We start from the raw sequence: 13,551 nt of genomic DNA, 5'->3' as shown, positions 1-13,551 counted from the left end.
ACCTAGAGGTGAAAAATATGAGTTTTGATCACAATAAGACAGGACCAAAGAAGAGGAAAAAACAACTGCCAGCTAAAGAAATGGGAGAAGAGAGAAGATCTACATTGAGTATTAGGTATACTTTGTCATGTGGTGTAGCATTTAATGTGCAGCTTGCAGTTCATCATTATGATAATGCATTGAACCGCATATCTTTAAATTAATGTAAATGAGTACAAGAGATACCTGACTGGGCATTTACCAAGTTGTTTATTGCTCTTTTTAGGTTGTTTCTAAAGAACTTTTGTAAAGAGTTTTTACAAAACTGCTACAATCCTCTTATGAACATAGTAAAGGTCAGTAATTGTCACTCAAAATATGGACAGTCTTTATCCCTGATAACGTTTGGTTTGTACATGTTGCTTTAATTCATGTATCATCTAAAATCTGTTGTGTTGTTTAGGATAACATCAAACATGGAAGATCACAAGAGAATGATGAAACCTACTTCTTGTGGGCCATGAGGTTGGAGTCCTTGTTGTACTTAAACTGTTTTAACAGCAGACATGACAGAGTACTTTTTGGGTTAAAAATATTACAGAGTAGACAGTCAATTTATGCATTGACATGAAAGTATAATTAAGCCAGGGCAAGCAATTGTTATATTGAAACTAGCAAATACTAAAAATCTGAATGCAGCATTGGAGCCCAAACATTCAACAGACATTCCAGGCTTGATTGCAAATGTGCAAGAAACATGACCCAGATATCAGACTACTACAGGACCACTTAACAAGTCATTTTTAACTCTTCACTAGGTTTTTCATGGAGTTCAGCAGGCACTATGACTTTCGAGTGGATTATGTCAGGTAAAGTAGAAAACCTCCCTATCAGTGTCATCAATTAAGCAACTCGCCTAAAGGAAATGTCTTGTCAGTTGTCTATTAAACAAGTTGTTATTTGTTGTTTTAGTGAGACACTGAGTGTGGTGACCTTCACTGACATGCTAAACATCATCGTTAAATTTTATGATGGGATAGAATCAAATAAAAGTGAAGCATTTATCTGGGGACGGAGGTAAGAATAATGAAGAAACGGTTCGTACTGTCTGTGTTCTTCAGTCTTTACACGGACTGTAAGTAACTCCTGGAGCTTCTTATGTAAAGCGTTGTTTCATTAAATATAAAACCCTTGGGACATTATTCATTAAATATTTCATTAAATATAAAACCCTTGGGATGTGCTGCGTGTAGCCTGGTGTGACTGTGTGACTATGTAAGATCATTTCTAAGGTTGTTCAACCATGTACAGAATGAGTATTACAATGTGCCATTGTTTAGTTACTTGGCTAAGAACCTCAAAGTTAACACCCTTTACACCCAGAAGCAAACTACATTAGCACCTAGTGTTTTTTTATTGCAGTGTACTTCAAACTAATATTTAACACACTTCAAAAATTTCTTTAGGCTTCACCTTGCAATCCAAGCTTACAAAGAGCTGCTCATGAATGTAATATTCATGGATAAGTCTGAAGATGAGAATCTGAGAGAGAATGCTAAGATCATTAAAGGTAAACACGGACACGTTACCTCATAACTTTTTGCAAGTGATATTTCAATACATTAAGTCTACTTAACATGGACTGTGTGGAGATGTAAGAAAAGGATGGGTCCGGACATCTGTGAGTCAGCGAGCCATGCGAGCCATTTCAGTTAGCCCAAATTAACACATTGTTTAGCTTAATAGCACTCGGGTTAGCCAACATTTCAGTTACCCTACTGTTGGGTTAGCCTTAAGTTAGTTTAGGTAGTTTGAGGTTAGCCTTTTACTGGAATAAGGGATTTCTGGTTTGCATGCCTCACTGGCTTGCACTGTGTTCTAACTCATAACCAGTGGGTTAGTAACCTTGCCTCATATAAATTACAGTAAAAACTGAAGGACAAAGCATGCACTACAGGAAAGATTGTAATGAACAGATGCTGTAAATAATGCTGACAGCATCTTAAACATCAGTCAACCCTTCAGTTCTCTTTGCACTTGCTTGAAACTTGCTAGTTGTATCTTGTGATGTATTTGCACCATTTTTCTATCCTTTATGCCCATTTGATTAGATGCCTGTCTAGATTTAAAGAGCAGGTACTTTCTTGAGTTAAGATTGCACCATAATATGCGTACAGTGTAGTTTTAACAAGTTTTTTGTCCCTGATTTTTTAGGCAACATTTTCTACACACCTGAGTACAGAGATACATTTCTCTCTCTCCTGAGGAAGTTTAACATGTCACAACAGACCAAGTATGAACGAGTTTATTGCTAACTATATTGAAAGTAGTGCTTTCTGATATGCACATCTAGAAGGAAACTTTAATTTTTTTATGTGTTAGTACTTCAGCATAGCTTAAACATTTAAGAAAAATATTACAATCGATTTAGGTTTTGAAGAAGACCTGCTTTGGGTTCTTTAGTATTCATCATCACTTCAAGGATGTTTAACTTAATTTTATCAATAACTTAAAAGTGCTTGAAATTGTTTGATAGATTAAAACCTTTTCAATGTTAATGAAGTATGTAATGTTCCTTTTTCTCCAGGGGCTACCTGAGAGACTTGATTGAAGCTTTTCATATTTTCTTGAAAATGCTGGAAAAGTACTGTGCTGGAAAATCTCACATTGTGGTACAGGTAAGCTTGGATTTCAATCATAATATTAGTTTACAAATTGTGTATTTATGAGATGTGATATCACCTTTTAATTTTGATATTCAGAAAAAGAAGAAAGTTTCAAAGAAGAAGAAAAGAAATCAAAACTTAGGTAAGTTCTGTTAACAGACGTTTGGGTCATTGCTTGAATAAATTTGCATAAATCACACAGAGGGGTAAACTTAATCAATTTGCAGTAATAGATCATATTGGTATCCTCGGTATTGGACTGGAACTAGCTTACAATGGAGGCTAATGCAGGTAATCTTTTCTAATGCAAATGACTTGAAACTCTTTTCTGTGATATTCCCCCACATCAGCCTCAGTCAAATACCGAGAATACAAATATGCATGGTCTATTGTGCTTGTTTCTAAGAAAAATTTATCAATTATATTTGACTTATTCTTTTTCCAGCAGCTCCAGTAAACTTGACGGCAGAGGAAATTGAGCAGAAGTGGCAAGAATTGGCTTCTGACCTGTCAGCCACACTTCAGGGACATGCTGGGGAGATTCCTGAGTCTGCTGTCCCTTTTGATGCTGCATCGGAAATCCCTGTTGATGAACAAAAGTGAGTCACTGTAGACTAGAGACCACCTGCTGACTTGTTACCCCAAATCTAATCTCTACTAGGATAAAAACATCCAATTATATACCACATATCGTTTCCAGTCGCTGATAATATTGACCCATATTTCTCTGTTTTTATACCTAAATTGGGGGTATGAATGCTGTGTGTGGGGTTCAGTGGCCAGGGAATGCGGTAGAGCTGATAAATGCAAAAGCTCTTATTTCCATGTCGCTCATGTAGCATCTGTTTCTTGCTTTGCAAGTCACAGTACGCTTTGTTTTTGTTACAAATAATATTGATTCCCAATCCCCAGAATATAGCATTTTCCAGGAGGGTTATAGAACAACTTCTTCACTAACCATTGTTTTATTTTTAATCCCAGGACAAATGCTTTATCCCAGATTCAAGGATTGTTGAGAAATCATTTGTGTGGTGAAGCAGTGGCTTTGCTGAGAGCAGCTAGGTAAAGAATGGTCGCGTCATTACAGGCATTCTAATAATGCATTTATTGATTAATAAAACACATGCAGGCGAATTAAAGCATTGCAATTTAGTTGCATAGAAACAAAGCAGGATAGCACTGGAATAAACAGAGGAGTAATCTTTTTAAATAAACTTAGTTTTCCCAAACAAGGAGAAAATGAACAAAAATATCATATCTTCGCTATGTACCTCCAAATTCTGAGAATGTTAAAATAACATCATTAAGGACTGATTCAATCTGTTTTTCAATTACTGTACTTTATAACATATTTGTCATCATCCCAGCTTGCTGAATTTGTGTTTTTTTTTTCACTACAGAGATGTTTGGGCAGATGATGACCATTTTGGATCAGCTGGAATTAGTGCTGAAGATGAGTTCATGTGTTTGTGTGACATTATCAAAATGGATCTTCCCTCTGGTGAGTGAATGATTATTTCTTTTACATGCACTTTTAACATAAGATACATTATAAAATTATGTGCTAGGATCTTTGTAACATAAGTACCCTTAGACATAATTCAAAACTGCTGATCTGGTGGTTTTTGGTTGCGACATGTTTCTGGATAATAAAGTATTAGGTATTACTGACGCATATTATTTTATCTTTTCAGTAGCCATTCCTGCTGAAAATGAAGAAGATGAAAGAGAGGAAGAGGAAGCAAACCCAGGTCAGTGCAACATAGAGTTGGTGCCACTGAACAAACTCTTTGGAAAACAGCATTTGCTCTGGACAATCTTCGCTTTAAAAAACTGGTACCCACCTTCCATGAGCACTTTTCAACCCTATTATATTTTGAGCTGTGGCTGCTCATGCGTATCTGTGATAAATGTTGTTGGTATTTTTATCATTAAACAGAAGAGGAAGAGGTGGCGGCTGTGCAAACGCGTGAAGTGGAGTTTAGTATCCAGGATTTTCTGAACAAGTAAGTTCAAAATCAGAGTTATCTGTTGAACATTGCTAATGACTTAATACCCTACCCCTGTAATACCTAAATATTAATACCACTTAATATACGTACTAATGTAATACCCAAAACTATTTGACTGTACTTTGCCCAATGAAATTGAACAAAATGTCATTAAGGAGACAAATCTTTACCTAAAACAAAAATCCAACATTGATATGTCAGTTCTTCTCCATTGTAAGGTATCCAAAATTGCTTGCACTAATCAGTTTTAACTTCATTTTCATCACAAACTAAAACTGACTTTCGAGCTATTTTGTTGGAAATATACCCAGTGTGTCATCTGCATCTGCCATCCATATGTCACCAGTTTTTTAAAGGTTCCATTCAAATGTCGTAAAAAGATGGACTAACAGGCTTGCATTCTCTTCCTTGCTAGACTGGCCACTCCTGTTGTTCTTAAGCCATATTGCTGGCTGTTGAAACATTACAAAGAGAACAAGGAAGCAACAAACCATGCCATCATTAAGATGCTTCACCGTGTAGCTGTTGATCTAAAGACTCCAGCCATGCTTTTTCAGTTGTCACTGTTTTGCACTTTCCAGAAAATTATCTCTGATCCAGCAGCTAACCAGTATAAAGTGAGTTGAACTTTATGTTGTATATTATAATCCAACATGGTTATTACTGCTCCTAGGATTCATGAAAAACTCCTGGGATTTTAATACTTTCACCCAATGCCCAAGAAAACTCCTTGAAAATTCTCGTTTGTCTACCTACTCCTGGGAAATTCTGTAATTTTATAGTTATATTAAAAAAGCAAAATGTTTTGGCCTAATTTTGCTAATTTTTTATAGTAAATTGTATATCGAAATGTTTTCTTATAGAAAGTGCTGTTATAGCTCAATTATGAAAGTGCTGTCATAACTCAGTTGTTCAGAGGAATAATTTTTTACGCATTAAATTTCTGAGTTCGGAGTCCTGGAATTTATATATTTGTGCCCTGGAAAACCCTTGGAATTTTATCGTCTCTGAGTAGTACAAAACCCCGATCCAAATTTTGCCACAATAATTACATACAGAATATATGGTGTATTGATCATATTTTTTCTTCATTAATTTTTACTTGACAATGTATGAAACACTCTTGATTAATAGAGGGTTACAAAATAAGTCAATCAAGGAACGGACGAACAAACAAATGGCAAAGACTGCACAGAAACAGCAAAATGTAGATATGCAATAAGTTTAATAAAATTATCGTTAACACTGTCAGTAGCTGTCTAAAAGTACTCTCGAGGGATCTTTTGTTAATGCTTATAATTTGTTTTTTTTGCACAGGAAATGGTGAAGTTTTCTCGGTATATTGTTGCCAAGTTCTTTGAATTGTTACCCAAGAATCCAGTGCTGCTAGCTGAGCTTGTGGTGTGGAAGTTTGCTGGAGACTGTTATGAGATTGTGGAGGGTTATGGATCACTAGCACTGAGGTATGAAATAATCTCTGCAAATAACAGGGCTTGCACTGTATGCAAAAACATAGTGAGCTCACCTTTATTCCTTTTCTGTATTCTCTACGTTTTTTTTGCCTTAAAAACCAGGTTAAATTTTTTTTGCTGTCTTTAGTTCCTTTTTGTACATAAACATATGCGGACAGTGAATCCAAAAGAATAAAACAAAAATGTCTCTTACAAAAAGGGCAGAGGGTCAAAAGGTCTGGCTTCAATAAACAAGTTGTAGCCCTTAAATTTTTAACAGCTGAAAGTTTGCAATAAGAAACTACTTTTTAGTAGCAAACAAGATGATCGTGTTTCTCCTTCTTCCAAATGGCTTGTATTTTCTGTACTGGCATTAGTGTCTCAGATAAGACATGGGCAGGTTTATTTGACGAATTTTGGTGTCAACCATTTCTGATAAGTGGAAGCTGAGATGTAATTGACAAAAGGTTTAGGTTTCAGCAGCTGTTTGAAGAGTCAGTGATTGGCCATGGAAGCACTCTCCGGATACTACAATCACCACAACACATTAAAAAATCTATCATCTTTTTATAGATCTGCTAGTCAAAGTGCGGCGGCCTGGACATTTGAAGAGGAAGAGGAGTTAAGAGAGCTGTATGAGCAGTACAAAGGCTCAGACGGTATGTGTTGGTTGTTTTTCTCTTCTCTGGTTTGTTTGTGATCTGTTTTACTATTTGTTTCCTCAAAGTCACCTAAAATTTGTATTCTATCATTAACCAGTGTATACTTTTTATCAGACCTTGTAGATACAATTATGGAAAAGATGTCTAATGATACCAAGAGCAGGCGACAGGTAATGTATTGTGCTACATGAAACATGTTAAACCGACTGGTGCTGTCTCGGGAATTTGAAAAGCTGTCAGTAGTAATACTGTCTTAATTTTGCCTGAGGGTGCTTCAACATTTAACTCACTCCTTCCACACTGAAATTACAGAAAAGTAACAACTTGTTTAAGCATTCAAAGCTTTGGTGAATAAGGAACAGGGCTTGAGTTTGTCCACAGATTGCACTTCACCTCACCTTTTCCGAGGAATTTTTTATGTTATTTTTCAGAGGGCACATTTCGCTCCTAACAGTATAACAATAGTTGGAATACCTCTTATTAGAAATCCGCCCAACCAGATAGGCTTAGAGGGAAAAGTACTATTCCCACAAGGTGCACACTTTGTGTATTTGTTGCAGATGCCCTTAGGGATGGTAATGTTGGAGTATTAATTAGCACATAGGATTAAGTCAATAGTTGTATCACTTTAAAATTGCAGATCATGAACAAGCTGGTGTTAATGAATCTGGTTACAAATAGAAAGGAACTGCACAAGTATGTCTCGTTCTTTGCTGTCAGTTTTGAGGCTTAACTTAGGATTTTATGGAGTAATCTCAATGCAAGGGTCGTAACCATAACTCTGTTTTACCGAGTATAGAGAGCACGTCTTATTTTTTGAATTGTTTTTAGAAAACCAGCAAAGAAAGGAGTTTGGCCTGAAGAAGAAGTTGAACAACTGAGAGCTTTGTATGAAGAATACAAGAACACGGAAGAAGAAGGTAACATGGTAACTTTTGGTGAGGTGCTGTCAGGAGACTGGTGGTGTACCATCTTCTATGATGAAACCTGTTACAATGTTAAAGCTACAAATGTCTGAAATGTTCTGTTTCAACCAGTCAGAGACGAGAAAGTAAACTGTAGGAAACAATTGCATGTGATCGTCACTGTAATAACTATAAATGATGCTTAAGGTGATTCCACTGAAATAGAAGGAGTATTAAAAATTTTCTGAAACTTGGTCCAGGTAACAATTATGTTATGAGCATTAAAAAAATGAAATAAAAAATGGGGGTCACCATGCTCGTTTGAGAGAAAACGACCATTTATTTCCTTACCGAGCTTAGCCTGAAGGGAATCTCGTAGTGTTCTGTGTGCGCGCGCGCTAAATGACGCGAAAACTTATGCGCAGAAAGGATGCGCAATGCAATACCGTGGAATCACCTTAAAGTAGTCATGCACTAAGCTGCGAGACGTTGTTTCCAGGCATGCCACTCAATACATCAACTGAACATGGTTCAAAATCCCAACTGTCAATATTTGTTGTCTCGTGCCTTTTAGGAACCTTTAATACTAATTAGCTACCCTTTATTGCGTATGGTTAATCGTGCAGTTTTATTACAGTTAACAGTCCAAAAATATTTCTAGCAGGAACGGTGTAACAGGTTCTACTGTAACAATAAAATGCAATCACTATTGCGAAATTAAAGAGTAGTTTTTAGTTAGTGAGAATCTCGAGTACTTGACAACTACAACACACGTTTAAATTTAAAAGTTTACAAAAATGATTTTTTTCTCAGATATTGTGGAGAAGATCATGGAGCATATGCTTAATGCGTCAAGGACAAGACGTCAGGTAGATACTGATCTGTTTGAGTAATGTTATCACGGTCAAACTTCTTCATACGGACACTTCTAAAAGGACATTTCCCTACACATTTTATTTCAAGTGTTCTCTATTATACGGACAATGGACACAAAAACTTACTGCAGGTGGCCAAAGTTCCTCCTAACGTCTTATTATTAATTTGTATTCATTTGGGGCACAAATTGAAAATAAGCTGATCCCTTTGTAATGACGTCATACACGTATCTCAGACCTCTATTATAAGGACGTAACTCTGATACATCCAGTGTGGTTTGTTCCTTCGGTGTGGTTTGACTGTATACATCAACAAATCAACCCGTGTATTGTTACAAAAAAAATCGAAACAAAAAGAAACCCAGAAGTATTAGATATCGTGTCTGTGGTTCCTGATCGTTATCCAATCCATTTTAGTAGGTAGAGCTCTGGTGATATAAGGTGATTTTGCACTTTACAAAATTTTCCTCAAATTAAAGGACACCTCAATAACAGTTTACTGTTGTAGGAAAACACTAAACAGGAACAAGGGTGGTAATACTGCGGAAAATTTAAACAAGAAAAATGTAAACTTAATTCTTCTAGATGCGTGCCACAAATAACTAGTGACTCCATGTATGATATTTTTAGGTTGTTAACCAGCTTGTAAACATAGGGCTTGTTGAAGACCGGAAGATGCTTCGGAAGAAAAAGAAGAAGGGAAATAGAAGGAGAAAGAAGGATGATGGATTTGTAGTGGTAATTAAGTCATTGGTTATAAATATTAGCGAGGCGAGCCTTTCTCCTTCAACTAGTGTAGTGGGGTGCTTCTACCTGTAACCTTTCGCTTTTCACACTCATTTTTATCTACCTCAGGTAAATTTGAATTGGTCCAAGACTGAAATTCTTTGCCACAGTTTCAATCACGGTTGACAGGAGGGCAGTAAACACGTTGTCACTGTTAATTCACTGTTTAAGTCGTGAGATAATTTTCTGTTATTAACCTGATAAAACACAAGTAAAATGAAATAAAAGTTTCACAAATATTCATTGACTAATTCCAAGTATTGGGACATAAAAAAGATCTACATTTCCACCGCGCCATTCCTCAAAGGATCACGTCAGTCCATATAAACCTACCTGCCAGGCCTAGACATGCAAATGTTGCTTCAGTCATGTGTCCAATCAATTTCAACTCCGTTTATCGTGCTGATATCGACTTTTCTCTCTGCTTATTTGTTTTCAGGATGACGAGGATGAGGGCAATGAAAGTGAAGGTAAGTATCTGTTCAACTGTTGGGAAAGTACAAGCGTAATGTCCGTCTTGGAACTGTAACGCAACGAGCATTAATTTATCAACTCAGCAATCTGGACTTATTTGAATGGCTTCAAACAGTTCAAAATGTGGTTTTGAGTCCGTATGAAGGTTCTTACAATCAATCACTTTAACATTGAGCGAGTTTTGATTGAGTGTCGAAAATCCAAAACCAAAGTTAGCACTCTGGCCAATCACAAAGGGTACCGACAATCTAGTGAACCAATCAAAACTCGAAGCAAATAGTTTTGAACTTACTTCCGATTGGATGAGAAAATGGCGCAAGTTTTTTTAAACCAGTTACTACGCGTAGTAACCTAAAACCAAAGCTTTAAATGATTTTCAACACACTGAAGTAAAAATCGCTCTTACCATCAGTACTGTAAGCTCTGTTCTTTGGCAGAACGCCAATTGTGTCATGATACACAAACATTTCCCCCAGTGACATAAGTGTAAGCCAATTGGGCGCGTACATGAGAAAGAAAAACAGAGGTTATTGTGCAAATGGGATACATTGTTAACTATGATGATTATTTTCGTTTGTGTGAAGGTGGAAACGGTAACAACGAGGAAGGTTTTGATGTTCCGCCAAGTTCCTCATCTGACGAATCAGCTTCTGACGAGGAAGAAGAAGCTGATACTGACGCCAGTGAAGGAACACTGAATAACATCATCAGCAAGCTCAATAGTGCAGGTATCAATGCTTACAAGTTGATTTACTAGACCATAGTTGATAGCGAGAAATGGAAAGGAAGCCCAGCAAACATCAAAGGAGCAAATAGAGGCCAAGACTTGTTCGATCTTGCACATCGTTTGTTTCGCGCTCATACACTGTGCATGAATAACGTAAACGCAATGTTTCTATTGGTTAATTGCATGAACACACGTAACCACCTATTGTATTTTGTCAGGTTTTGTGCAGGGCCAAACCCCAAAATAGTAAACAAAAACATGCAGCAAAGAAATTTGACGGTTTCCTGAGCATTTCCAATTCCCTCTTTTAACTATGACTAGACAGAGTAATTTGTCTTCTGAAATCCCTACAGTAAGATAGCTGCTGATAATGATATCAGCTACGGGGGGACAAATACCGTATTCCAATCATTTGATGTTGTTTTTAGGGTTAAGTGAGCAGCTAAAGTGGATTCAGTCCAAGCTTCTCAGGACTGCAGATGATAGGGAAAGTACAGGTAAATTGACTTTTATCATTTCTTTCCACTCTACCACATGGAGACGCAAAGATCTGAAATATGGACATGGCAGTTCGGTTTCGCTCGTTGTCAATTTTCTATCAGTTCTGATCGCTATTTTCTGTTACTGTATTCCGCTTACGTTGATCATTGTAAGGAACCCTACGCTTTTCATCAAACTTCAGTCGCGATTCAGCGACTACAGGAGACGATCGAAATTCTGGCTACAGTTGACTTAACAGCTTACTGTATGTCCGAGCCTCCTGCTAATTGGAAAGGATAAAGTGCATAGGATCCGACTTCGAGTTTGGACACTATTTTTTAGCAACAATCTCTGAACGGGTTTATCCAATGTTTATTTCATTGTTTTTCATAGACAAGGAAAAATGGCAGCCACTGCCACTGGTGACCATCACAGAAGAGAATGAGGAGGCACTGGGTAACAAGCTGTTTAGACAAGCGTTAAAGAAAGTTGGTCTGAAGCCTCCAGCTAATGAACAGGTAGGTTGGATTGACAAAAGGGCTGAGCACATCCTGTCTGGTTGAAAAAAAAAATAGCAAAAATTTGATACAAAGAAGTCAATCTTCTATGTGCGCTTTGCTTTACGAATGCGGCGAGAGATTATAGTAGCGAATCTGGCCAATCGCGAAAGCAGGTTTTCTATTGTCCTCTAATTAAATGACTTCTTACGGAAGTACTAAGCGAACTGTCATTTACCACAACATAATTGATTCTATCCCCAGGAAACGTTTTGGCGAATCCCAGTTATTCTAAACCCAGAAAAGCTGCGAAGGGCAGCAAAGGACCTTGATGGAAGTGGTGCCAGTCTTGATGGAGAAGGTATCAATATTCAACTCTTGCTACCGTTTGCACCTGTGAATGGTAAAGTTTAGTACTGATACGAAGGTCACTTGCAGTGTGGGACATCTGAAGTAGGTGATGCATCAGATAGTATTCAGCCTGGACAGCGGTTTATAAAGCATTATAGACTTTGACTTGTAGTCTCAAACCCCCTTTTCAATTTTCCTTAACTGATTTCTTCGTGATTGAGCGATCGCCAGTGGTCAAAAGGGAATCCGCGAGCCTAAACAAACAAAGAACCGTCTTGGAGCCGGCCAACTAACTACCATTAATGGAGCTTACAGAAAATGCTAAGAGTGACGTTTCTGCAAAACCCATAAATGTCCAGTGACGGGAAGTGACCGTCCTCGGTTTGATTGTCTGTATAACTATTATTTTGTTCTCTCTCCATTCTTAGGTAGCAATGCAGAGCCTGTAACTCCATCAGTTAACAGTAAAAGCAAGTCACGCAAAGAGACGTTAGCTGCACTTGCTGCTGCACAGAAAAACAAAGCATCAGCATCAAGCAGGAAACGAAAGGAAAGAAACCGCTCTGCAAAGAGGAGAGGTGGAAAGGATTGGAGAAAAACTGCGAACGAACTGGCACCAGACGACAATATAGACAACGAAAGGTATCGGGAGTTACATTTTAGTGGTCAATCGCTTCTTTATTCAACTATGGTGTCACCTATGATGGCAAATACCAGAATTCACTGTAGAGCTAACTAGATTGTTATAGTAACTGTGAATCCTTAAGTGCAGAAACGTAAAATACTCGAAACAACTGAGCGTGTGTGATTGAAGCTACTCTGTGTCTATTAGAAATCCACAAGATATTAACGCGATATATCTTGCGGAAAATCAATCATTGTAAAGAAGGTCTGCCAGAGAACTATCATAAGCGATCCCAGAAAACGTTTTTTGACCTTCTTGCCATGGCCGTTGGGCACTAAACAGTCAGGCAGTATATTGTCTCAGATTTTGGCAAATGAATGTGATGTCTTTCTGTCAACAGTGACGAGGAATCACGTGACAAAGGAGGCATGGATGACAAAGAATCAGAACTGTCCCCACCCTCTGGGGAACAAAAAAGCACCAGCAAAAGAGATTCGTCGAAGAAGGGTAAGCGCCGAGTAAAGGCACTGGACGACAGTGATGAGGAGGGCACTGGAAACGAACTTCAAAATGGAGATGCTAAGTCTGGTGAGAGTGGAGACGATGAGAGGGCAGACAAAGAGAAAACAGAAGATACCACGAAGGCTACAACATTACACAGTGATGATGATGACTTAGAATACAGCAGAAATATATCTGATACTGAAGATGTAAATAACAATGCAGACAAAAGTCAAAGTGAGGCTGGGAAGAAACGGCCGAGAGATGATAACGATGATGATGGTAGTGATGACGATGACGAGGAGTTTAACTTGCCACTGAATTTTCACAAGAAAGCCAGGCGAGTTCTTGTTGATGATGATGAAGATGAAGATTAGAGAAAATGAACAATTGAATAACAAGACTTTAATTACCACAACAGTATCAACAGTACTATGATACGATTCTTGATGTTGCCATTAAATAGCTCTTACACAATCACTTGATGTGTTCTTTTTGTAAGACATTAGAACGCAGTAAGGAGAGGTCACGAGTTTAAGTTCCCATCCCCACCCCCCTCG

At 37.7% G+C, this 13,551-nt stretch overlaps 1 protein-coding gene across 3 annotated transcripts in view; it reads left to right on the top strand.

The window, feature by feature from the left end:
* Nucleotides 1–13,465, top strand: part of LOC144660654 (protein timeless homolog) — a 31,910-nt gene extending 18,445 nt beyond the window's left edge. The window contains exons 14-42 of one of the 3 annotated variants that reach the window (XM_078521336.1): nucleotides 7–115; nucleotides 266–335; nucleotides 443–504; nucleotides 798–848; nucleotides 952–1,056; nucleotides 1,446–1,549; nucleotides 2,194–2,272; nucleotides 2,567–2,657; nucleotides 2,742–2,787; nucleotides 3,094–3,244; nucleotides 3,627–3,707; nucleotides 4,046–4,146; nucleotides 4,340–4,396; nucleotides 4,585–4,651; nucleotides 5,073–5,274; nucleotides 5,975–6,120; nucleotides 6,682–6,767; nucleotides 6,885–6,940; nucleotides 7,411–7,466; nucleotides 7,602–7,690; nucleotides 8,489–8,544; nucleotides 9,181–9,288; nucleotides 9,776–9,806; nucleotides 10,395–10,538; nucleotides 10,966–11,034; nucleotides 11,411–11,535; nucleotides 11,779–11,875; nucleotides 12,294–12,507; nucleotides 12,891–13,465. In XM_078521336.1, the coding sequence (XP_078377462.1) occupies nucleotides 7–115; nucleotides 266–335; nucleotides 443–504; nucleotides 798–848; nucleotides 952–1,056; nucleotides 1,446–1,549; nucleotides 2,194–2,272; nucleotides 2,567–2,657; nucleotides 2,742–2,787; nucleotides 3,094–3,244; nucleotides 3,627–3,707; nucleotides 4,046–4,146; nucleotides 4,340–4,396; nucleotides 4,585–4,651; nucleotides 5,073–5,274; nucleotides 5,975–6,120; nucleotides 6,682–6,767; nucleotides 6,885–6,940; nucleotides 7,411–7,466; nucleotides 7,602–7,690; nucleotides 8,489–8,544; nucleotides 9,181–9,288; nucleotides 9,776–9,806; nucleotides 10,395–10,538; nucleotides 10,966–11,034; nucleotides 11,411–11,535; nucleotides 11,779–11,875; nucleotides 12,294–12,507; nucleotides 12,891–13,368 (3,131 nt within the window). In that variant the 3' untranslated portion in view covers nucleotides 13,369–13,465. Of the gene's footprint in view, nucleotides 1–6; nucleotides 116–265; nucleotides 336–442; nucleotides 505–797; nucleotides 849–951; nucleotides 1,057–1,445; nucleotides 1,550–2,193; nucleotides 2,273–2,566; nucleotides 2,658–2,741; nucleotides 2,788–3,090; nucleotides 3,245–3,626; nucleotides 3,708–4,045; nucleotides 4,147–4,339; nucleotides 4,397–4,584; nucleotides 4,652–5,072; nucleotides 5,275–5,974; nucleotides 6,121–6,681; nucleotides 6,768–6,884; nucleotides 6,941–7,410; nucleotides 7,467–7,601; nucleotides 7,691–8,488; nucleotides 8,545–9,180; nucleotides 9,289–9,775; nucleotides 9,807–10,394; nucleotides 10,539–10,965; nucleotides 11,035–11,410; nucleotides 11,536–11,778; nucleotides 11,876–12,293; nucleotides 12,508–12,890 lie in introns of all 3 variants that reach the window. The other 2 variants (XM_078521337.1, XM_078521334.1) reach the window with 2 other exon arrangements.
* The last annotated feature ends 86 nt before the right edge of the window (nucleotides 13,466–13,551 follow it).

The sequence above is a fragment of the Oculina patagonica genome, chromosome 7, assembly GCF_052425735.1.
Source record: "Oculina patagonica isolate OP01 chromosome 7, crgOcupat, whole genome shotgun sequence".
Lineage (NCBI taxonomy): Eukaryota > Metazoa > Cnidaria > Anthozoa > Scleractinia > Oculinidae > Oculina > Oculina patagonica.
Note: the sequence above shows the minus strand (reverse complement) of the source record. Positions and strands in the feature narration are given on the sequence as shown.